The 26,664-nt window shown below is 38.6% G+C and overlaps 1 protein-coding gene across 1 annotated transcript in view; it reads right to left on the bottom strand.

The window, feature by feature from the left end:
• Positions 1 to 26,664, bottom strand: part of prkcaa (protein kinase C, alpha, a) — an 87,319-nt gene that overhangs the window by 28,524 nt on the left and 32,131 nt on the right. The window contains exons 3-8 of the mRNA XM_079554195.1: positions 21,891 to 21,973; positions 9,482 to 9,593; positions 7,648 to 7,776; positions 1,512 to 1,668; positions 1,312 to 1,446; positions 717 to 810 (exon numbers count right to left, since the gene is read on the bottom strand). Of these exons, the coding sequence (XP_079410321.1) occupies positions 717 to 810; positions 1,312 to 1,446; positions 1,512 to 1,668; positions 7,648 to 7,776; positions 9,482 to 9,593; positions 21,891 to 21,973 (710 nt within the window). The remainder of the gene's footprint in view (positions 1 to 716; positions 811 to 1,311; positions 1,447 to 1,511; positions 1,669 to 7,647; positions 7,777 to 9,481; positions 9,594 to 21,890; positions 21,974 to 26,664) is intronic.

The following is a 26,664-nucleotide window of genomic DNA, read 5'->3' as shown; positions in this document are numbered from 1 at the left end:
GGGCATTGGAATATTTTCTAAAAAATATACATAGTTTTTGCATTTTATTGTGATTTAATAATATAGTACTTTCTAGTCTTTCTTATTTAAATTCTTTATTATCATATTTAGCAAATTGTTAGTAAATGATAAATGCTAAGAAAAAGTGAAAAAGTATGGAACCACAACAAGACATAACACAACAGGACGAGGGCAGAGAGGAGGGGAGGGCTACCTGTATATTTAGGTTTATTTGGCAGTCCTGAGAGCAGGAGCAAGAGGCGAAAAGAGGGAAAGAAACTCTTGTATTAAATATAACTCTGAGACACGGGGCGAAGAAACATTTGCACAATAAAAGCACTGCCAAGAGCAGGGGGGAAAAAACAAGACACAAACAGCACATTGTCCAGAGGCTAAACAACAGATTGAATAGAGAACTGGCAGAAGTTTTACTGTTTTGAAGAAATTGCCAAATTATGGATAGCCTCGTACTTGTTGCCATGGAGAAAGTATTACACAACTGGAAGACAGAAGAACACTTTGGATGTATTTCCATTTGCTTGACACAGGATTTTTACCACCTGCCTATCCCACATAATAATGAAAAACTGAGATTTTGCAGTATTCTGAGAGCTCTGACCATAAAAGTCACAAATGCAATGTGTGTTGATTGCATGTTTACATTTTAATACATTTTATTCTCTTGTTAAATTGGCAAGTCCAATGTTACAGCTCACCTCAAATTTCTGCCTAAGTTCCTCATTTCCGTCATCTTCCTCTGAGATTGGAACATTGTAATACTCTCCCTCCTCCTGGCATAGCAACTTGTACCTGAAAGACAAGTGAGCCTATTACATATGACCCTATATGGCTCAGAGTAACAATCCATATTTGGTCCTGTGTTTATTTAACAGTGAGAGGTGTGAATGTAACATGTGTGATTTATAATGGGGTAAAAAAAAAACAGGACAGAGGCAGCTGGAGAAGGTGTCACCTCACAATTATAGCTTAAAAATGTGAATAATGGAATAATGCTACAACACTATTAGAAATAATTACTGTCCAGTGGGTCTCAGACTGTGTACAAGTGCCCTAGGTCCTCTCCAGCATTTTTTTAATTCATGATTTTGTCCTCTTTTCGGCCACTGTTCTGTCTTTAGAACTACTTCTTTCAGACCAGATTGAGCCCAAGTTTAAATCTGATTCATCCCAATCTTTGAACTGGTTTAGTTTTTGTGGTACTCAGGGAGCTCATTTTTGTATTATGAGAACCACAATCTACAATATAGTGGTCCCCGTTTCCTAAAAACCTACTAGCCTTATAGAACCTACCAGCCACAGACAGGAGACATCAGGAGCTCTGAGACTCCAAATGAAAGTGATCCCATGAAATCGTTCCTGGTGGTTCGGTCCCAGTCCCAGACTTCCACTGACAGTCTGCGGTCCTTATCCGATGGCTTCAGCTTACTGCGTAAAAGTTTTAGTCAAATACACAAAAGCAAAGAAGTCATGAAATTATAAAAATATCTTACAAAGTGAAGGTCTCGTTCCATCTGGGGTTGAGGTTGGAGCGGATGGTTTTGGTCTTCTGCTTGGTCTCATTTTTGGGGTCTGGGATAAGCTTGAGTTTGACATATGGATCTGAAAGTCCATTGGGGTCCATGGGTATTAGGTTTTTGCCTTCACCAACTGAAAAGTAGAAGAGCATGAAGTTATGGTTCAGAGTTTGGGGTGCACGCTCATAAGCTTTTGCTTCAGCCCACTCCTTTTGAGCAGAAGGTTAACTGCTCAAACTAAACTAAACTGGTTTAATCATTACGCTGTGAATATGTGACTGAAAGAAATATACTGCATTATATATAGTTTAGCTTATAACGTTTATAACGTTTAATCTAACGCATAATTATTACAATTTAAGATTAATATAACACTAGAATAAATAGGAAAGCAACAGTGTAACAAACAAGTAAGAACATGTAATTTGTAAAAGTTGCAACAAAAATATAATCAGCAATATCCAACAATATAATCAGTGATATCCAACATTCTCCACTATAAACACGACATAGGAGTATCAAGGAGTTCTTCGAACACAAACAGTCTTGGCTGTTATCCTCTAACTTAATAAACAAGGGACACACATTTCTGCAACATCAGCCTGAAGCAATGGACACATGGATGCGTATGCAGAAATATCAATGCCAGGCTTTCCTGCAGGGACCAGATGAGCAACTAACCCCTTGTAACTGTCACACACTACAACAGCAGACTAAAAGCATGCTGACCTCTGCCCTGGAGAAAGGAGTTATGCCAAACAGCACCATGTCAAGAGTTCATTTGTAAAAGCAACTGTCTTATCTGCAGATGGGACACCTGAGTGTAATTTAATGTGGATGTATTGCCGATTGCATGATATTATTGTCACGGTGAATTTACAGCAAATTAACAAATTATTGTTAGTAGTACAAAACCAGGAAAAAAAAAATGTTTTATTGAAAACAAAGACCAGGGTTGTCAAAACAGCCTATTTGAAAGCATTACTTTTTAGCATTCAAAACAAGCCTGTACATGAGCACAACATAAAAAAAATACATCCAAGATGTAGAAAACACATCATATTATGAGACTCTTTCTATTGGATTTTTGTTATTTTTAGCTTTTGCAGCAGCACTGTACAAAGTAGATGGAGTTGGCCTTTATTGAGCGGTGCCGGCAGAGAGCACAGTTACTAAAAATCACATACAAGAGAATGGGAGAAATGAGAGAGAGAATACTAAGGTGTGGGAAGACATTGAACATTCCTGAGCTGACAGCCTTCACCTTTTTAAACAAAGTGTTATACAAGGCCTGGTGTGACTGGAAAGGAGGACAAACAAGTATAGATATAGCAAAACAAAAAATAAAAATAATCTAATATGGTAATTGAAAAAAAAAATATATATATATTTGGCTTTATTATTTTTGGATTGCTTGCTTAAACGTTTTTTTTTTTTTTTTTTAAAGGAAATGTGTGTAAGAAACGTACATTAAAGCAAAATGTTTTTTGGTTCCAGCCAGTAGGGGGTGATCTAGACTGCACACTGTTTTCTCTCTGTTCCAGTGTGTCTATTGTGCACCATATGTGAAGGCTGCATTCACAGATGGTTCTCATAAACTAAACCACAAAGCTGTGCACCTATACTTCAAGTTCACTTCTGCATAAGATATAAAGTAACATGAACTATAAATGGAACACAAAGGTTACTTGATTCATGTATATGGCACTAATGTTAATTGTTTTTTCGGAGTCATCAACTGGACTGGGTTATTCGTCTTGAGGACATCCTGTAATCAACCTCTAATCCTGTAAAACCCCATTGAGAACTGAGAGCGTATACAAACACAGCATACATAAAGTTTGGTGCTGACGTTGAAGTTTGATCTAAGGCAAACTGCTTGATTTTTAGCATTACACCAAAGCTAAGCCTTTACAACAGAAACATAATTTACGACTAATATAGCTGGCATTTATTAATGAATGAACAGACTGAGTTATGTGCTACTGATTTATAAAAAAAAATAAAAAAAGCTGAGCTGAGCTGAAAATGCCATAATGGTTGTGGAGTGAGATAGTTGAATCCCATATACGTACAGAAAAAGTCAGGTTATAAGTTTAAAATAGTTTATAGAGGTCATATTAAAACGGCACTGAAAACATGTTATGTAAATGAGAAAAATGCTGGTGTGTTGTGATGACCCTATCTCCAAGAAAAGGTCAGCTGTGTTTACTGTTGCCTCCCTGGTTAAATAGCAGCTATATGAGGACTACCTCCCAGACACTGCAAGAAGAAACATGCCTTAAACCTTACAGTAACTATGAGCATCAGCAAACAATTATTGTTTAAGATCACATTGATGAAAGAGACTGAATATTTTATCAAGGCAATATAGAAGTAGCTGCTACTGAATGTGATTTGTTGTATTTGCTTGGCATGTGTAATGCAATTTCCCCTGTAAAACAACAAAATATTTTGTTTCCATCTGATTGCAACTGAATTCTTTTGGAAAATCGTTCAGCCTTATACTGCACTATCGTTCTGAACATCTGGGAGAGTTGAACTTTGGAGTGGAATCAGGAAAACTCCACTCAGCCGCTCCATCACATGCCATTTTTGAAGTGACTTTACTCTTGGCACAAGCTTTTTCACAAAGCATGACTCATGAAGCTACAAAGCAGAAACAAGTGAAAAATAGAAATAATGGTAGAAAATCAGCTGCATTCAGACCAGTGGGCACTGATTGTCAATTGGATACCCATGGGCAGCATACCAGATGCATGTACTTCATTCGAAGGATCTTTTACATGATTCATTTACGACCAGATAAAATTAATAATAAAATAATAATAATAGGTCAGTAGTCTTAAAAAGTCTCTTTACAATATTGTGCATTATTCATTCACACCACACTCAGATGATATATATGTATTTATATGTAGCCACAGTTGCCCTGGGGTAGACTCCCAATCTATGCCATTAGCCCCTCCGACCACCATGAACCACTCACACGAACACACACATACACTACTTCACCCTGGCTTCCTGGTGTTCCCCAGCAGTCTCCCATCCAACTACCAACCAGGCCCAACCCAGCTTAGCTTCAAAGATCTGACAGGATCGGTAGGGAAGGCGGTTTCATGGCATTGTAATTTACTACACATCTGCATGTAATTATGTGGAAGCTTTGGGACGATATATGGAGCACAAAGCCTATTGTACTTGTCGTTTAAGTAAGGTTGCAAAATACTCCAAGCTGCTAGAAAGTCACAATGTCAAGTTCTGTTGGCCTTCCTCGTTCAAAACCACTTAAATTGACTGGAGGCTTAAAAAACAAATGTTTGACTTCACAACAAAGAGAGATCGTTGCCAAAACCACCACTGTTTCCTGGATGTAACATCCACAAGGCAAAAAGTCTTCAACTGTAAGAGGACACAACACCTCCACAAAGTTCAGTGGTAAAAAGTATATCTGCTGTTCCACCCACTTCTCTGTACCAGCATTGGCCTAATACACCTACTGCATACCTTCAGAGTTGATATAACAACTAGCTCTGACTGCAGTTACATTTTCAAACAGAAGAGAAAATATCGATGCATGAAGGATCCACTGGCTTGTGAAAATTTGATGCAGCATGTTGTGTTGTAGCCTCTGCCACAAAAACAAATATATAAATAGTTCACAGGTGGAAAGGGAGCTTGTTATTTTGTATCAATTTTCTGCTTAAACGAATGGGCTCTATGCGCATGAGTGACACTTGACTTCCGAGTTAACTCACCAGGGGCCGCTGGTCTTTCTATCTTGTTACTTCCCTAAGAGGGATTAGCGGTGTCAAACACAAATCAATAAATAGTTCAAGATAACATGACGGACAGTGAGCTACTGACATTGCTACATTGGCTCTTTGTATCTCAGAGCCAAGTGTCAGTCTTTTTGTAAGGGGTTCGATACAGGTGCATGTTTTTATTATTTATAAATCAAAGGCATGAATGTAACTTCAGTCTTTCTGAAAATCATCTAAAACCAACTGAACTACATTAATTAAATGCCCTTGGTTAAGTCATATAAACAGCTTATATGTGACCCAAAAACCTTTTTTGTTTTTACTGTGAACATATGAATTAAAAATTTAACTACTCAAATTAACTCAATGCAGGAGGTCAACATGTATGAATGGCAACATAAAACTCTGCCCTTTCCACAAGCAAGCTCAATATCTCTTGAAAGCTGTCTGCTGAGAGTCTGCTGCGACTAATGCAATCCTTGATGCAATCTGGCCTGAGTGGGCAGTGCTCTGGTACAGCAGACCTATATACACACCTACACACAAGGAAACATGCAAATGATGACACAGCCGTCCTCAGACTCTGGCTCAGCACCATACAGCTGCATCACATAGACGGCAGACAATCAATCACTATGCAGTATGGAACGGAAAGAAATTCTATGATCTGGCAGTAAAGAGCAAATAAACAAATTTGCAACTGTAATGTCTATGATGTGTCTTTAGTCAATAATAAAAACTTCTTTATATGGTGTTTCAAAATTTACAAGAAAAAAACTGTTAATTGATACTTGTTTGGACAATAAAGTAATTAATAAATTAAATTAAACGTGCACCCCTAAACCCAAGATTTGATTGTACTTCAAAAGGTGCATTACGGATCATGTCAGGCTTCTGCAGTGCTGTCTTTTAGCCCTTTGGTCCCAGTGACAATGAGGTAAGTGGATAATTGTGGCAGGCTCTTGTCTCTCAGTGACCCATGTTTGTGGGCTAATTGGATCTTGTGTTCTGTTAGACCCCTCTGACACTGCTATTGTCCTTGTGCATGCACTGATGCTCTATTGTTACAGGGGCTCAATAAAAAATCTGCTCCAGCTGTAGATACTGTACATCATTGTGTGCTGTTACAAAGACTCAAGCAGACTTTTATATTTATTTTATTTTTTACAGAGAAGACTATTTCAGTATTTCATATTTTCATATTTCAGTATACAGTATTTCAGCCATACTGCACTTCTAAGTGTGAATGTGGGAAAACAGATGGAAATCAGTTAACTAGTAATATCCTTCACAGTAACTATGATATTTAATGAGAAACCAATAAATGTATTCTGTAATATTCAAAAAGAACATAGCAATACTTTTAAAAAGTGTAAGTAAAATGTGTATAATTAGCTTGTTACACATAGACACCACAGTGCTCTTTAAAGTGAGAGGGATCGAAGCCACAGGGTCCCAGCTGCCCTGGGCTAAACGGACCACAACCGACACCACACTCACAACCAGTGGGAGGAAAACAACAATTCAATTCTTTGGTTTGCGAAAGAGCAGTTGGATTACAGGCAAAATATTCTGTGGACTGATTAACTCAAGGTTGAATAGTTTGGGCGGAACACACAAACATCATCTCCCACTGTACTATATTCACACAGGCAGTGGGTGACGTGTCTTGCCCAAGAACACAACGACACACTTCTTGTTTATGGGCCGACCCGCTCTACCATCTGAGCCACCGTCGCTCATGTATATGGTTCAAGCCTGCAACTGTAATTGATAAGACAGTGCTGTAGTTCTATTGAGTTCTATTGTCTATGGTGTATGATTGTGTTAATATATCAACTAAGGTTAATATTGCATCTCCGAATCAATTGAGAGTCAAGACAAACACTGGCCAGCACAGAGGAAGTCGTGACTGTTTAAAAAGAGTAACAAAACACAGCCCACGCAGCAGACCACACACAACAGAGCAGTGTTTAAATTCGGGAATAGTGTTGCCTTCCAAGTGTGTAGTAACTGAAGTGTCTCTTGCAGTGACGTTGCATTATGTGAGAAGAATGTTTTCATCTTCCATGGCACATGTACTCAGTGACAAAATCTGCAACATCACCAGAAGCAACAGCTAACAGAGTGTACGGTTCAGGTCTTCTATTTTCAGAACAGAGGGAGCATCCGCGTCAGCTCAAATTGACAAGTAAAACGGATGTGTTTCACAATCGAAACAGGACAACAGAGTGTGCATTTCGAGCACATAGAGACCTGTGAAGAGACTTTTAAAAAAGCATCCCTTGACCTATTGGGCTGCTGCTTTTCAACAGTGTCTGATACAGTGTTGGCAGACTGAGACTTACCTGTGACTTGAAGTTTTTCATCGCTGACCTCCACCTTAAGGAAGACTCTGCCTCTCCTCTCAGTGTGGTCCGTTCCACACATACTGGGCACGTTGGTCACACACTTGTTGTGCACATTCATATCACAGGCTGAAGGGAGAGAGAGTAGATAAGGTGAGCCAAGCTTAGTTTTACTGACTATCTGTTTTCATATGGAGTAAATGTATCTGAAAAGGGACTGTACACAGTGTTATGAATGTATACATAATGTTATCAAGCATAAGTAAGTAAGTAAGTGCTTTGTTTGTCTTTGTACAATTGTCCAACAAAATTGCGTTCAGGTGTTGGGCTAGTCCTGAGCCACTGCGACTGAGCGCGCTACCACTGTGGGCCAACCTAACCAGCCCTCAGTGCTCCTCTGAAAAAGGTGCAGCGCCTCCAGGGTTTGTCCCGGTGTCAGAGTGTGGTGTCACTCACTGGTCAGCTCCTAAACCTCCTCCTCCTTCCTCTACCTGTGCAGCTTCCTCCCCTTTACAACAGTCTTTTACCATCTCCTCATTTGTCCCTTTTTGTTTTCTGTAGCCCCTCTTGTGACGCCTCTACCATGCAGCAGGTGTGGGGGTCTCAAATTTGTAGGTCTCAATGTCTTTAGCTCAAAAGCTATCTCTTAAAAAAAAAAGTAAATAATCCACTGAACCTCACAAAAACACAGCAAAGATGTACAAAAGCATCCAGCAAAACAATGTCGAACATATAAACAGTTCGCAGAAAAAGGCAAAAACACTGCTGCACCAAGAGAGAGGGAGGCCGCTGCCTGTTTATGTGTTGCCATGACGCCAAAAAAAAAAAGTATGTGGTATCTGATAAACCTTACCCAATAACAGCTGCCACTATAGCACATTGTCTGTGATTAGTCATCCTACTGTTTTGCCTGGTCAATGTATGGGACAACAATATATTTTGATATTCTGTCTATTCTTTTTTGTGTTAACATTTTTAGCAACAACAGACTGAATAAGTTAGCATTTGGAGAGGAAGCAATTATAGTAAAACAATAAGCTGCTTTGCACAGAGCCAAAGACTACACTGCAATGTTATTTGAGGTCTGGATACTGGATACTTAATACTTAATATTGCAGGAACAATATTAAAGGATTTGAGCGCTCGTGTGCAAGACGATATAACAGGGGTATGACCCAGATTAAGCCTGATGATGTCATTCATGTGACTAGGAACAGTTCATCAGAATATCAGGGTCAGAGGGTGACGTACACTGAAAAAGACAGGTGGCCGAGGCAGAATATGATGAAGGATACAAAAGGAAATAAAGACATGATGGTCTAATGAATAAGTGGTGAATAATGAACGCAGGAGCTATTTAGGGTACAGTATGTTAATAAAGTTATGCAAGATTAAAGAAAGAAGAATGGAGAGGACAAAAAAGACCCAAAGAGAACGTTTAATCAAGGAGAAGACTATAACTGCACAGTTTTAATGAGGCACTGAGGACAGTCCAATACAACTGAACAAATGCACTAGAAATCAAAATAAATTCAACAAGGCCCAATTTAACTAAAGTGGACATATTCAATGAAGGTTCTTGAGTCATCTTCTGTACTCTGTTGTTGAAGTGTCGCACATTTTGAAACGTTCGACACAGAACCTTCACTGAAGATGGACACTCTTGATGACGATTGAGAGCCCACACAGACATAAAGTGGACATATTTTGCTTCAATGACAAATACTTCCATCCTCCAAAGAAGTATTACGTGATATGGTTCACATGCCTTCAATGGGACTTTGTGAATGTCAGAATATCACTCTTTATAGAGTGCACGCAGTGTAGTACTCACTGTCACATTTCATCCCCTGATGGATGAGCCCATATAGCAGAGACCCACAGTGGTCACAGAACGTGGGGCTGCCATAGGTGTGGATCTTAAACTTGTGCTTCGTTCGAGGATCCTGTAACACACAAAAAACACAAAATGCATTACAATTATCATTCTTACAGCTCGCATTACAAGAAGTCTGGTCACATGAACTGAATGTACACAGACAGAGTAACGAATATGAGTAACTCATGACATCAGATATCATAACAAACTGCAGCTCATAAATGCACTGGGAAGCAGCGCACAAACAGGTTTACAGGTTTTTAAAGATACAATTTTCGCAATTTTAAAAGACTTGCACAGGTCCAAGTATAACGCATTGTTAAACCGACTGAAGAAATCCAAAGAAGATTATAAATTGGACTTGATATAGAATACATTAAGACAGCTGAATGGCAAGCAGAAAACCTGTCATGCTCTTGGTTTCTCTATATTAACTTATTTAATACATGAAAAAACTCCACTAGCTCCCTAAGTCACAGACTGTGACAATTTATTCATAGAGAAGACAATAGGGCACTTATTGCTGATTGCTAACAGTTGTGTTTTTAAAATAGCTTTCATAGGATGTGATTAAGGAGTAATGAATGTGAATTGAAAAGTAATGAACCTTTGTATGATTTTCTGAACCATTTCATTCATAGATAAGACCGCAGTCAATTAGTTTTTTTTTCCTAGTATGTTTGACCCAAATGTTTCCACACGTTTTTAGTCCTTGTAATTGTACTCTGTTTGTTCTTGGTAAAATCATGACTGCAAGTTTTTTCCATCTCTCTCATACACTGTATTTTTCCAGAAAAAAATAACAAACTATCAATCAAAATGTGCAAACAGCAAGCTTTAATGTGTAGTGTAATGATTTAGTGTTGTGGCCTTAAATAAAAAGTTGATACTGTTTAAAGCTGAACTAGTGTTGCGTACAACGTAACTGAATGAGTTTTAATTACCCCTGTTGATAGACAAATCTCTGCTCTTTTGAACAGACAATAAAGTTCTATTCTATTCTATTACAGCTAGTGGGATCTCTGAACCTTGGGAGATTTTAAAACAGTTACGTTTGTATATTTAAAGACAGAACCAAATGACAGCAGATAGATGCAGAGTTGGAATAAAAGGCTCCCTGTTAACTAAACAAAGCTGACCTTTAGCAAGTGTTTGTGGGTGTTGGGCAACTATGTAATGCTTTATGAAATGTGTTGACAGAGATGAGCCATTATTCAAATCAAGGGAATTCAAAGTTATCATGTTATTATCATGTTAAATCATTATGTTATTTTTTTTTGTCCCAGAGAAATCGGTCTTCGTGGTCAGGGCACATCGCTGCATAAAAATCTATACAACACTCTTCTGGTGCATTAACCAAAGCAATGACAAAGAACATCTCTTTTCCACTTTGTAATGTTTCCAAGAACCTGTCCCTTCACTATATTTGCATCAGGCAAGCAAACTCAGTCTGTTTCTTTTGTGAGTGCAACAGTGGACTACCGAGGAACTACTGAAGAGTTTTATTCACTCTGTCTGCACTCAACAGATAGGGCAGGGGCTTCGGCTCAGACTTAAAAGTAAGACAGATATACAGTGTGGAAAAATAAATGAAAGAAGCTTGACCCACAGGAAATAAATCATGAGATAAGCAGAGGTGAGTCTCATATCTCAGATGGAGCTGACAGCATCTTTCCGAGAGGCGCCACGCTGATCAATGGCACCTTTGCTATTTTCGATTGGGCAACAGACTCCTGAAGCTAAACTGTTGTTACTTACTGCTTCAATATACTGTATTTTACTATGACAATCTTTAAAGAGTTTACTTCTCATGTGGCAAAACAGAGAATGCTTTTTTATGCTGCAGACCAACACAGCATGTACATTAGCTGCTTTGGTTATCATTAACTATTGCGCATACAACGCATATTTGACTCATGAGAACCATGCGGCAAACAGCCATGTATTTTTAATGCCCCAATAAATAAGGCTAAAGGTGATGAAACTGCCCCTCACAATGCTAGTTTAAATGTGCAGTGAAAAATGATGCATAGTTGAACAGTACGTCGAAACCAGAATTTGCACAGTACAATATTAAAGCATGCAGCATTTTGTGCAATTATATATATATAGTATGTAAAAAAGTGTTGCAGATTCAAGCAGTTAAAGCAGTTAACATACGTTGAAACCTGTTTTGGGCCGACTTGCACAAATTAAGAGTCAGAGAAAAATCCGGTCCGACTTGTTAAGAGTGTGAGCAGGTAGCAGTAGGTAACGCACATACTCAAGTAGTCATTGTGTGAGTTAAGGACAGAGACAGAGACCGCCTGGGAGGCTTTGGCAGCTGTGCTCGTGTCCACCCACACACAGCTGAGCCTGAAGGATTACCCTCCACCTCTACATCCTCCATCTACAGCACACAAATGAATGAGAGATCCACATGGAGCAAGCAAGAGAGCAACAGGTATTGAAAATAAAAGCACCACTGAATGTAAATTTCGACTGTTTACTTTCGACTGTTGGCAAGTTCAGTTTTAAGCTGAAAGCTAAAAACAACGCTAAATCAGGTGTTCATAGTGGAATGATATTACAAAAACTCTCTGCTTGTTCACTGTTATGCACCCCTTTAAGCATTGGTAAAACATTACAACAGTAGTAGCTCATTTTATGCCCATTACATCCATCCAGTGTAAAGATTTGTCAGAGCATGATGTAATTTGAAACTGAGACAAACAAATAAGCACACTTGTCTTCAGTTGACTGCGCACATTTGGCTGTCCATTTACTAATACTGCTTCGAAAGAGCTCCAGGTTAAAGCTGCACTAAGCTAGGTCTTTTTGAATTTTTTTGTCACTACTGACAAATCTCTGACAAATCTCACAAGATTAATGAGATCCAGAAATCTCATTAATCCTGTGAGCAACACACATTTGTCAGTATAATAAATAAGATTACACATTTTGAGACTTACAAACTGAAACTTTCATGTAAGTCTGTTTTTTTGTTTGTTTTTTGCATTTAGAACAAAATACTTCCATTTAGAACCAAGTTTACTGTGCAGAGCTTTTTTTTCCAAGCAACCCTTGAACGCCTCACAGCCTCCCAGTGCCTGCTTTCCTCATAAGGAGGATAAAGATCTGATGGCTCCCTGTAGATATATGGGATTATCAGACATTTCATGAGGATTTCAGCAGCATCAGAGCAGGTCAGTCAGATGCTTGTCAGTTAAAGATCTTTTATAAACTTCTGTCATAATGCTAAACTCTGACTGTGTTAGCCGATAACTGTTACAGTGTCTGCTGCTTCAAACAATTGGGATCCCTGCATGTGTTTGTGTTTACATGGTGGAGGGGCATCTGGGGTGAGGGGTGTAGTGGGGGGTGTTCTGTGAGGTGGGGGAGTGATGAGGAATGCAACCATACCGGTCTGGCAAAATGGGGTAACTGAGAGTAGCTTTAACCTCTGTAAGAAGAGGAAGAAGAAGTAGTAGTAGATGAAGAAGAATTAAAATTAAGTAAATCAAATGACCAGAAATCTCAGTTGACTTTCTTCACATTGTAGTTGGGACACAGAGTGAACAGCTGGGACACAGAGTGAGATGCTGGGATAAAGAGTGAGTGGCTGGCAGAAGCAGAGGAGATGCGAATGAAAGACCACTGTGATGCTGTGGGTGATGTCAGCTAATTAGTCAGTCCCTCTATAATGGTTTAATTATAGCAGAGAGAAAGCAGAGAGTCTACAGTGCTAACGAACCAAGTGACAAGACAATGTGTCCCTCAAATGCACTTAAGAGAACTGGAATAGAAGCAGACGGGTTAAATGAAATCAAAGAATAAAATGTGCCACAGCAATAAACAGATGGCCACACATCCATTTGGCTCTATAAAGCAGACAAAAAGGAATTATCATATATCTGGTCAGAGTCTTACAAAGCAGCTGGGAACTGACGAGCCCTGATGCAATGTTTTCAGTCAAAAGGAGATAAAGGAGCAGCATGGGATTAAAAATACATTCCGTAAATTGTCTGGTTTCTAACATTGTTGTTGTTCAGCTTCTGGTTGCAATGACCTGACTTTCTCTCCAACTGACCCCAAGCATCACCAAACAAAAACTTTATTCACAATATCTCCTTCACATTAGCACAAGTGCAAAAAGCAATTATGGTTCTATACTGGGGCCTTGGAAAGCACAACAAAAACGTTATTAAATGTAAAAGTAAGAAGATATATATTAATTGATTGATATAATTCTATAGCTGCCATTAGAGCATAGAAAGACTAGTAATGCAAATCGTGAAATCCGTTTTTGTTTTTTGCTTAAGCAATAAATTGAATCTCTGATAGCTTTAACCAATTTGCCAAAAAGTAAACCAAGATGTCAAAGAGAAAATTGTGGGCAATACATGTCTAGATTGTTCACTGCCTCCCCTATCTCTTACCTGTAATCCCCTGCTGCGTGCTGGCATTTGAAGTGGAGGGTGGGGGTTCTTCCCTGATTGGGATAAATCTAGTCTGTTAGTCTTGTAAATTAATTTTGAAACTGGTTGTTAAGCTAAATGACTTTTATTTTAATTTAGGCAACCGTCACAAGCCAAATCAAGCCACTGTAAGCACTGCACCCCCTCTCACCTCAGTGAAACCAATGCACACTAGTAGTGCTTCAGAGCTCAAATAATTGGTTTAAGTATCGACATACAATTTTTGGTGCATCTATTTTTTTTTTAACATGGATACACCCTTCTGTATATTTTGTATAAGCCATAGTTGCTTACTGTCTTGGCATTACCAAAGCCCGTTCAGTTCACACAGCTGTAATGACAATGACAATGTGTTAAACCAGGCAAGACACACTGTGCCACTGTGTCATCCAATCTGTCACCATTTACATAATGTGGCTGCTCCACTTTCAATTAGATTTTGCAGGGAATTAATCACCTTTTGACTTTTTCCAATCACAGGCTGTCCTGTCAAAGAGGCATACATGAATGAGCAGGGACTCAGGCGTCAGTGGTGAATTCACCATGGACACGATGCTCTTGTGCTCCCGGGTCACTGTCTTGCTGTTATCTACAGGAGTCAAATCAGAGTCATCAGTCATCAAGTGTGAGGGGTACTATATTTAGCCCATAAATCAGCAGCCAGGTTGTTCTTGGCCTTTCACTAAGCTGTTAAGTGCTGGGAAGGGGAGACGGGTGGGGAAGGGGGCTGTTTCCACACCATGTACCTATCCTCAAACACATCTGCCAGAAAAGGTGATAATAGCTGACATTTTGGACTGCTGTCATGGACAATTTGAAACCTGAGGGCCTTTATGTAGTCTCCAATATATTGTCTGATACTAAGATCCTGAGATGGCTCGCGGCTATTTAAAAAAAGAAAGAAATGTAACTGAAATACTTCCCTCAAGGTTATGTAGGGATTATGTTCCAGGTGTCAGTGTCACAAACGCATTTCAAAGGCCCTAAAATGTATAGCTTTATTGTTGAGCCAGTGATATAGAGATTTTTATATAAAGAAAAGACATTTGAAAAACATTTCACAATGTACATGATACATATAAATATTTTTCATAATTTTATCGGTCTGTTGATTACATAGTAATTAAGATTTGTGTATATGGAGAAACTTACCAATATTTACTTTTGTTTATGAATTAAAATTCTAGACATTTTAGTCATAACTGATTTTTTTATCCAGCTAAAATCAGCTCAAAAATAATAAATTCCATTATAGTGCATAGGACTAAAGCTTTGGTGGACCCGGAAGTAGAGTGATGACATCATCACTTAACAAACGTATTGTAAATAGAGGGTATAATACTGTAAATAGAGGGCATGCACATTTTAAATCTAAATAGAAATAGAACCTTCAGCTTTGCAAATTGAGTGTCAAATCAATGACCAACATTGCAGACTTTGCTGCAGTTGCCGTCATAGAATGCTAACTGGTGCTTATATTATGACATCACACACATAACCTCAACAGTGGACCCATAATAGATTATGGCTGTATATATATATATATATATATATATATATATATATATATATATATATATATAATAATATCCAGCGATCAAATTTGATATTATTGTTTTGCATTATATTGTTTGCCTTGTACGGCACAGTGGTGCAGTTACACTGTTGCCACCGGGAAAATCAGAGCATTTCTGATTTAAAACTATAATGATATTGAGATACAGTTTTTTGCAATTCACAATCTAGTGATTTTGCATTTACTGTTGCCATTATTATATGAGGACTCGCCGGCTTTTCTCTCCTCAGCAGAGCCTCGAGCCTCATCTCCATATTGTCGTCACGCGCCATCAGCTCTGTGAGTGACGCGCTCTGGGTCAGGAGGGGACAGTTGGCTCTGTCACACCTGTCACATCAAGTGAACCACTAGTGCCATATTTATGACCAGACTTTTTGCAGGTAGACCAGAGGGAGGAGATTTAAATAGGACATACAAAATTAGAAACTAAATGTATAAATTGGCTTATCAGACACTCACCATCTGCTTGGTGTTTGATAATTAGAAGGGTTCTTATTATTGTTAATGTGCTCTGTAAAGTTAACAGCGGTTAGCGTTCTTTCCTCACAGCAAGGTCCTGGGTTCGATCTCCGGCCGGACGGGGCCTTTCTTTGTGGAAAGTCAGGTTGGCCCAGAGTAGCGGCGCACAGAGTCGCAGTGGCTCAGCAGCTCAGGGCTAACTAACCCTCCGTCTGATCTACACAATTTCATTGTACATTGTCTAATGACAAATAGAGCACTAACCACTTACTTTATTTACCTTTTTTTTGTATTTTGGTGTTGTTTGTTTATGCTGTCACTCTGTCTCAAGTCTGTAATAAAGTTGAATTGAATTGAATTACTTAACACCCATATGAGACACATTCATGTATACTACAAGCCTTTACTCGGCAGCACATGCATCAGCCCTTCATGCACTTGAGACCAGGGAGCACCAAGGCAGGGTGACCCATCTGCAACCTACATCAGTCTATTTCTGGCTACAAACCTGTTTACTGCAAGAAGGCCTGCCACGACAACAAATTTTGAAATTCAATATTTTGAGGTAGGAAAATATCACGATAAACAATAATATTGACTCAAAAAATTCTGGATACTTTCAAATCTAAAGCATAAATGACAGTAAACCCAAGTGCATAATCACATTCTAAAATACCACACAAGCTGCAATAAGCATGAAAAAAAATGTAGCCCACTTGGCTTTGATTAAAAATCAAAGTTTAGGGAGAAAGGCTAAGAAATATACAGACGATAGATATTGAGCCCAAAAATGCATCATCTATATCTATTATTTATTGAATGATAAGTCGATATACTAGTTATCGTGACAGGCCTAGCTGCAAGTCATATATTTTCTGTGTGGTCAAGTCTGCACTTGGGCACTTGCATTGCATTTAAAAAAAAGTCTAATCTTGAAGCTCTTGTTCTTTGTGACCTTGATAATAAATAAACACGGATAACATTTCGGATTTTTTGGGCGTTTTAGCATTTTAGTGATATACACTGTGTTATATATGTTAACTATGTGAATGAGCTATGTGGCTCTGCTATCCCTTTTATTCAGTGTTTTACTAGTCTATACTCTCTTACTTTTCTGCATGTTTTAGTTCTAACTTTAGTAATCTAATCTTTCTTGGACCACAATCCATTCTAAATAGTTTATTTTAGAGTGGTATAATCAGTGTAAGGAATCTGTTGGACTACTGGCTGTGTGGCCTTGTGCTTTGACCAAAATCATGCTAATATTTTCAAATAGTGTCACCACTTTTGGACACCTTTTAGAGAAAGTAATGTGACCTTAGTTTAACCTGTATGTGCTGGATGAGAAGACGACGGACATTGAGACAGTTATAGGCTGGTAAGAAAGTTACCATGTCGTGTGAACACAACCTATTAGGAATGTCCCGATCCGATATTCAGTATTGGTATCGGTAGCTGATCCAGGTATTTTGAGAGTTTCGAATTGGATCGGATTTGTTCGGGTCCAATCCCCCAAAAGATGGCAGTCCTAAATCTGCAGCGGCTGCGGTCGTAAATATTTCTGCGAATGCTATCACTAAGCTACTACCAACAACAACACTCAGAGGACGCTCAGCAGCTGCTAAAAACATAATGAAGGCAGAGAAAAGTTCTTTGTTACTTTGGCAGTGCTGTTTTTTAGCTTTTAGGAGCAGAAACTCTGTCAGAATCGATTCCAACAGTGGTGATGAGAATGCTCTCGTAAAAATGCACTTTTGTATAATAATAAGCCATGTGGTACTATTGCCTATGTCGTTTACAGGCCCTAAACATAATACAATAGACCTAAATTGCCTTTGGAAGCAGATAGAGCTGAAACAATTTGCTACTTTGCTGTTGTTTTGTGAAGAGGCTTTAATTATTAATTATAAAATAATGCTCACTTTAGTCACTTCTAATTAAAATGTAAAATGAATTCTAATTACCAACATATCCCATTGCACTAAACAAACATGGAAAAGAAAATGTGAACAGAGAAGAAGAAATATATCAGTTTAGAAAAAACCCTCTGATGTCTATTTGGACCAAATAAATGGTTTGTCCTTAGTGAAAGATGAAGACTTTTTTGTGCTATGCTGATTGTGTTTACAGTGTGACCGCACTAAAAGAGGTTTACCTATAGCAGCAGAGACACTGGTTTAATTAATCTCTTTTTTCTTTTTTTTTTAGAGAGATTGGTTTAATGGTGCTCTGGAAAAGAAAACGATCCAGCAGGAAATGATGCAGCATTTTGTAGATACACACACCTCAGGGCATGTAAGCACTTATGAGGATAGACGTGTTTTGCCCTATTAGCAATCCTGTTAGTGCTCATTAGGGACCTGCTGCATGGAGACATTTTACCTAAATGCACTGAGCAGGAAACCCAGGAGACACTTCCTTGCATGGGTTACGAAAATGGAGGCAAGACGTAGGGCTGCTCGATTATTGAAAAAATAATAATCACGATTATTTTTGTCATAATTGAAATCACGATTATTCAAACAATTATTTGTTGCCTTTAAAAAAAGTCTTTATTTTATTTATATATTTATTAATAATAATAAAAAAAACGATGCTAAATATTTTCTGTTTTCTGAGCAGTCATAAAAGTACAAATGATTTCAAGTTTGCCTCGATTAAGGAGAGGTCTCTGTTTCACACCTGCCCCCTGCTGGCCAGCCCTCACACCTGCGCAAGCAGTTTGTTTTTATGTCAGGCAAAAGCATGACCCATGGCACGTGAAATGTGAAGGGAAAATAATCCCAGCGCCGTGAAATAATGCAAGTCTGCTTTGCCAGAAAAAAATGAAAAATGAAAAAAAAAAAATAGAATTTATTTTTTTTTAAAAACATGCTAATTTTGTAATCGTTTAGTGTAATAATCGAAATCGTAATCGAATTTCGATTAATTGCACAGCCCTAGCAAGACGTAATATTTTAAAAAGCATAGTACTGGGAATGTTCAGTCAATTAAACCACATTTTACCAATAAAACGGTTGAGGCATCCGTTATCAACTTGAATGCACTTCCACATCAGCTAATAGCTTAGTTGCAGTTCTGGCACACGTTAATGCACACACACCAAAATTAAAATACAGTACCAGCTGAAATATGTGGGATCAGGTTTCTTTATGATCTGGGTTGCAGCATGTGCACACAGAGTGAAGAGCATGCAATGAAAACCGCCAGAGTGGGGGGTCAGGCACAAGGAGGGGAACACTGTATACACCTCGGCTATTACATCATTCTGGCCCTTAGGAAAGGGAGTAATAACTTGTTTTATAAATTGACCGCTATTATTAAATGAAAACCACACTGCAAAACAAAGTCTTTGTCTTCACTTTATAGGGGCAAAGATTTATCCCCAAAAAAGCTGGAGGCCTCGACTTAGAGCCAACCCTTTTAGAACATCAAGTCCTGTACAAACCGGTACCTCATTGCCTGTGACAACCTAAGAGGCCTCATGGCCCAATGATATAATTTTGATTCACTCAGGCTTAATCTTATTTTCAATTTACAAGCAGCCGTGTCCTTACAAAGTGCGTCAGCAGAACACATATAACGTCAAAAGAAGTGCATCTCAAATAATAGCATTTCAATTAATTCAGAAAATGTCCCTCCCTCCCACCAGATCTTTTTCTCTAGTTTTAGTCCACACTGTGAAGTGCCTGTGTTTGCTTTTGTCCCTGAAAATCAGTGCTCGGGGCCTTGTGCCGCTCTGTTTAAGTGGACATCAGTGATGCAGCAGCCAAAACAGACGGCTGGACAAATGCAAGGTCCACCTGGTGAGACCTGGGGTGAAACAGGACTCTCATGCATTAGAAATGCATGAGAAGTGAACTTACTCCAGCTGCCTGTAATCTAAACCCCAACACATGCAAATTTAGTGAATCAAATAGATGAAATAACACTTAGCCCTGATTTGATTGTATGCATATTTGTACATGAAACTTTTAACCAGGACACGTCTGATGGAAAATTAAGAAATTGTGTTTTAAATTATTCATCACAAAAATGTGTTGTGATTGCATATGAGTTGTTTTTACAGCAATTTCTACTACAGAAAAACATGTAAAAATACTAGTTATCTTTATTAGTAGTAGTAGTAGTACTAGTAGTAGTACTAGTAGTAGTACTAGTAGTAGTAGTAAGAATATTAGATAGTCACAGACAAAAAATATATTAACAATTAAATAAAAGAAAAGCCTTGATTATTTACAGTGAAAATAAGCAATACATATGCTGGCAAGGAAAAAAAAAGGTGCACTCTTTCGGGCCCAAATGCACATTCTGCTATTAGTAGGCCTTTACAAAGACACAGGGATAGTTTTTAGCATGTAACTTGGGGGTCACATAAGTAAAGTATCGTTGTCAAAGCATGGTGTTCCTCCTCTAGGTCCAGTATCAACTTATACCAAGAACCTCTCTCTAAAACTATTTTCTGCTATTACGGCTTGTGTGTCATCTATGGTCTGCTCTATTTAAAGACACTGTACTGACGATGATCTTGCATGAATGACATGTCTCCAGTTACAGAGGCCAACCTGCACTGCTTCTAAAACACCAAAGGGTTATGAGCAGCAGGCTAACAGGCATGTAAATGGACTTTCACACTTGGCCAACAAACACAAGCACAAATTTGGAACTAGATGCTCAGAAATCGCTAATATTAGCATAACTTTTTTTTTTTGCTTTCTGTGTATAGTTGTAGTATTGTTAGATGGAACATTTGTGTTAGTGTCTTGAATAAAATGAGGCCACTGTTAATTTCTTATATCAATCACCATCAACCACCATCACTTTTTAGACTCATGAGTAGGGATGGGCATCGTTAGGGATTTATCAATCTACTACTCTTATCGATACTCCTTATTGATCCGGTATTCTTATCTGTACTTTTAAAGGCAAAAAGATAGATAGAGGCTACTGTATAGGCAATAACCTAGACCTATATTTATTTTTTACTACTCTACACTTGGACCTAATTGATTTCCAATTTGCCCAAACACTTAATATATGGGAGTTAAAATATATTTTAAAAAAATAAAAATAATTATCTAATTATCTCTACATTAATAAATCCTTTTTGTAGTCCCTCTTGGAGTAATACAAGTGTTAATGGTATGATTGGAGGGTCTTTCATCTCCCCCTGGTATCTCTGGCCAGAAAACCACCCTTTCAACATTCCCTGCACCGACCCTGAGACCCAATACACACTAATGGAATCACGAAGAAGAAGCTAACAGGCTAACGGGCAAAGCTGACTGTGGGCTATTGCCACTTAAACAGTATTCACAGCCAAGTTTGAGTGAAAAAAATTATCTCCATTGTGTAATTGGATGTACAATATCCCTCTCTCCCTTTGTCTTTTCTGTCAGCGTAGTATTTACTCTCACGGACAATTAATGAGTCCTACGACACCTGCAATGGTGCATGGCTGCAGAGGAAGGCACGCCGTGGGGATTGTCCGACACCCAGCGGGGATGAACAGATCTGATGCAGGGGATGCATCCATAAGAGGGGTGAGAGACCCTTCTTTTGTGAATATTTGAGTGAGCGTGATTAGTGCGACAACGCAGCGACCCCGTTAAGAAGACTTCTAAGATTATCAGACCGGCACACTTGGCCCCGCTGCCGTTATGATACCAGGTTTTGGTACCCATCCCTACTCATGAGACACTTCAGTTTTATACAGCATGAAAAAGATGTATTATGTGCTAAAACATTCCTGTTATTTAATATCACTCATACGCTACAGAAACCTGGTGGCCGTTTGCACCCAAGTGTCATGACAGAAAAATGCCACTCTTTAACAAGCAACTTGTGACAAGCCACAGCTCTGGTTACTTACGTCTGTGTCAGGCCCCATATCTGCCCCCGGGCAGGAGAATGTGACCAGTTCATGGCACCTCTTGTGGACCACAAAACAGCAAACTGCAGCAAAAGAGAAAAAAAAGACAGATGAGGGAAAAGCATGGACAAACAATATGTGGTTAATAGAATTGATGTAGACACACATCCGATAACAGGGAAAGGCATAGAAAAAGCACTCCGGTGTCTGGACAAGGCTTCTTAGCATGGGCCCAGATGGCCAGAGCTGCCCGCAAGCTGTCTGCTCTTACTGAACAACACAGTGCCACCTCTTCATTGGCTAAGAACTACAATTTATTTACAATTATCATGTAGACACACACAAAAAAATTATACAGTGAGTAAAGTAACGGGATGAGTCAAGGCTAGGTCTACCATGTTTCATGGGCACAGTGGCAGTGGTTTAATGATGAAAACCTTGTTTTTACACAAGAGTGCTAGAGTAGAGGGGTATCTCTGGTGTTATTTCCCAACTACAAAAATCACTCTACAACAATACAGAATGACACGTTGAATGGTCACTGTTTGAGAATTAAGAGCACATTTGTTTCATTTGCGAACTACAACCAAACTCTAGTGCAGTAGCTCTGAAACTTTTCACACAAAATAGCAGGTCATAGTCATACATCGCCATCCTCAGCGACAATTTGCTGAATGACTCTCTCCGCTCAAAAATGTCTAAAAAATAAATAAAAAACTAGGAGCTATATATATAAAATCATGAAAATAAATAAGTACTACCAGGATTCAAATTATACCGAATGTGGACCAAACCAGGTCTAAAACAAGGCTTTACATGGACTAAAGCATAACTGAATTTTAACTTAAAAGAAACACTAAGGCATAAACAAATTGTTTTTTAATTGAAATAAATGGAGTCTAAAATTGCAAAGGAGTCCTACGGTTTGAGAACCACAACCACCACTAGTCTGTAAGGGGTAAAAAAAAAAAGCAAAACATGCCATTAGACCCCAACACAGAAACAGCGGTGTTGAGTGGCTAACCTGTTTGTACTCATAGTAATGACAAATCAATGTAGCCTCTAGAAGCAGACCTCCACATGACTCAAAGCCCTCAGGCCGGAGCCTCCTGTGTGTGATCGGTCAGTGCAGTCAATAAGCAACATCACTCACTCAGCCCGCTGTTATACATCTCCACAGCAGCTCAACTCTCAACCTGCACCTTTTATTAAAAGTATACTGTAACCACCAGAGCCGAGATAGACCATAACAAGTCAAGAGTCAACAGGCTGTCAATTTTTTAAAGAAGGATTAATCACACAGCAAACTCTAAACTTTCTAATTATGGTCAAGAACAACCTTTGCCACACCAATGCACTTGTTAAATACCAAAAAGCTACTTATTTGCTCGGGCATTTGATCATTTGACATAAAACCCTATCTATAGTAGACGTATTTCATGTTTGGTTCTTATTTTTTAATTCCCCTCGAGACAACATTAACTATGCAGCATGTTTTGGAATATACGTAATGAAAGTCCAGAAATCAATACTCATTGCCTTCTAGCACAGCAGACAGCACAAGATAACTTCCCTCATTGTCTGACTAAATCTATTCCATCCTATTGCATTCAGGGTCAAAGGTTCACTGCATTTATCAAACGCTTTGTCCAATTGTGTGAGAATTTGGACAATGACACTAATTAATATAATAAAAAATGTGTATCATTCCAAGATTAATGTTTCAGATTACACATTAATTGGAACATATTTATGTCACAACTCGGTGTAAATCAAGTAAATCATGTTTGAACCAGAAAAAATAATTTGTGGGGGGACCAAAACTGAAAAAACAAAACAAATAAAGAAATATATTGGCAAATGATTATTAAAGGGGCTAGATGCAAGTTAGTCATTTTATGACTAACTTGTAACTCACTACTCCCACCTCTGGTCTTATGCATAACTGCACCTTCTATATTAAGCTTGTATACTAACCTGGCTAACACCATGTTGCTGTGTGCGCTCGAATCATTTCGAACGGCACAGCAGTCTGGGGACCATGGCCGAAATTTTCGCATGGATTTGGGAACCAATCACAGAATGAGGAGGGACGGCAAGATGATGACGAGCTATTCGATATACGGAAGCTTGTAGTTTATTTACTGATTAAAAAAAAAAAAGTTTATTTCCAGATCAAACATGACAGCGGAAGACGCAACGCTATTTTTCGATCAAGCTTTAGGCCGTGTTCTGAATAGTTTAGCTCGAAGGTTTACAGCGGGTACGTCATACGTCATCGGATACGATGATACGATTGGCTGTGGCTACGTGCAGACGCATGATAGACATTCATAAACCTCTCCCACGAGAAAATGAATTGGTGGTCCCCAGACTAAATATCACTTGTGATTTTAGTCTGGCGTTAGCCAGGCTACTTGTATACACCTTTTTGAGTGACAGTGCAGGATTTTAGAGGCAGTTGTGGTGAACAGGTCTGAGCTCATTCTACACATTAGGACATGGCTGGAACATGTAGGGGGATGAAAATACTTACTTTTAACATTTTTAAACTCTGTATAGTCCCTTTAAAAATAGACAGACTGGTTGACTCGCTTACCATCACTGAGAATGGAATGAATAATGCACGAAATTGTGAGCGTCTGGGAAAGCGCTATATAAGATAAGACTAATGCATTATTATTAGTAGAAGTATTACTATTATTATTTTCTGTCTGCATTTATTTATTCATGTATTTATTTATTTCCACTTTTATTTCTGGTCGACGCTTTATTTTTACATGCTATATTATTATTTTCTTGATTCGTCTCACCTCATGCAAATTAAGGGGGCGGGCTCGCTATAGTCATTGGTTAATCCTAGAAGTTATCCCAGTGCGCAGGTCTAACTATCTCAAGCTCGCCCCCTTAATTTGCATATGATGAGAGAAATGACTAACTAAATGAAAGAACTAATAAATGCAGACAGAAAATAATTATGTCTTTATCATTTTTATTTTAACAAAATACGAGAAATTTACTAACAATTAAATATTTTTACTGCATTTAGGCAGCAAAAAAATTCTTATAGGACTTTATTTATTAAAGGGACTATACAGAGTTTAAAAATGTCACAATTATGTATTTTCCTCCCCCTACATGTTCCAACAATTTCCTAATGTGTAGAATGAGCCCAAACTTACAACCACAACTGCTTCTAAAGTCCTGCACTTTCTCTCAAAAAGGTGTTAATTCGGGTCCGAAGCGCCGTCATGCACGAGCTTAATATAGAAGGTGCAGCAGTTACACGTATGACCTGAGGTGGCAGTAGTGAGTATAAAATGGCTAACTTGCATCTAGCCCCTTTAATGTTAACCCACAGCGTGTTGATGGAAAATAAAATATTTCTTATCCAACGCTTTAACCCCCATAACCAACTAAATTCAAATGAAAAATAATATCTAAAATAATATATAAAATAATATCTGTAATTAAACACCGGATTTGGGACATGTACCACGGTTTGAAAACCATTGTTTTTAATCTACGTGAACCTCATACATTTGGCAACAGTGAATCCCATCTCTAGATGTGTGAGAAAACCTACACACAGACCATTAAGAAAACATGGACATCTTTTAATGCACCACATAATGTTAAAATGTTAAAATGTTAATCATACAATTATATCATTGTGAGCAAGATTGTGTTTTGGATACATACAATTCATACGGGACAATCACTTTAAGCTAGGCCACTAATAGACAATAAACAAATCACCACCGGTGGAAATTCGGGTAGAAGACACACGCAGTTCAACAGCCTATTATGTGCAACTGAAGAGAGAGCGATCTTGTAAACAGTCTCACTGCCACAGGACTTTCAGCGTACAGCCTATTTTAAAAACAATGTTCAATAAATCTCTGTGCATTGTTGTGCTGATCTGTTAAAACACATCCGAGCTAAGCACCAGCCCATGAGAAGATGGGTTTTGAACCGTCATTTAATACCTCAGCTTTTAAAAACAGATTTTGTGGAAAAAATAGCGATTTGTTTTCCTTTTATCAAACTGCCTCACAGTAAAGAAGATTATGAGGATTTAAGTGGATTAAACACAGTGCATGGAGAAATGTGCACAGCGTAAGATGCGTTTTCACCCCAGTAATTGGTGGTTGGGGAGAATGAGACGTGTGCAGCGTGTATGTAATGAGAGCTGTTGGGGGAAGTTGTAAAAGAAACTGACATGAAGCAGGAGAGCTGGTGTGTGGTTAAAATTGCTTGGAGTAACTGTAAACCACATCATCCTGTTATAATGGGGACATCTGGTGTGATTAATAATACTGACTTAACTCAATCCATAATATGAGTGCAATATAAGAGTGACTTAATTGCAACCACATTTTTAAATCTGAATCAATAATAGGTTAGGTGTTCATTTAATAGTGCATGGTAATGAACGCACAGAGTCAACACGCCATGTCAAAATATGGCGCACACACATTAATGGGGAAAGTGATACATTGGCAGCAACATGTTTCAAAAAAATGGACCTGGGGCCATAAATTGCTGTAGTGTACTAAAGTCTTTGATAATATTTTTCTTAATCTACTATTTCTCAGGCTGGCATTGACAATTAGCCTGTTAAATGTTTTCACCCTTTGCGAAGCACCTCAATGCCATTAGGGCAACCCGGAGGAGCAGTGAGCAACCAGTGCAGGCCAGCGGTAGGGGTCCCATCTCCAGATGTGGAGCCAGGCTGATGGTCAGATTCACCTGGCCGGAGGATTAACCTATA

This window comes from Gobius niger, assembly GCF_951799975.1.
Source record: "Gobius niger genome assembly, chromosome: 3".
NCBI lineage: Eukaryota > Metazoa > Chordata > Actinopteri > Gobiiformes > Gobiidae > Gobius > Gobius niger.
This window is presented reverse-complemented; position numbering and strand designations above follow the sequence as displayed.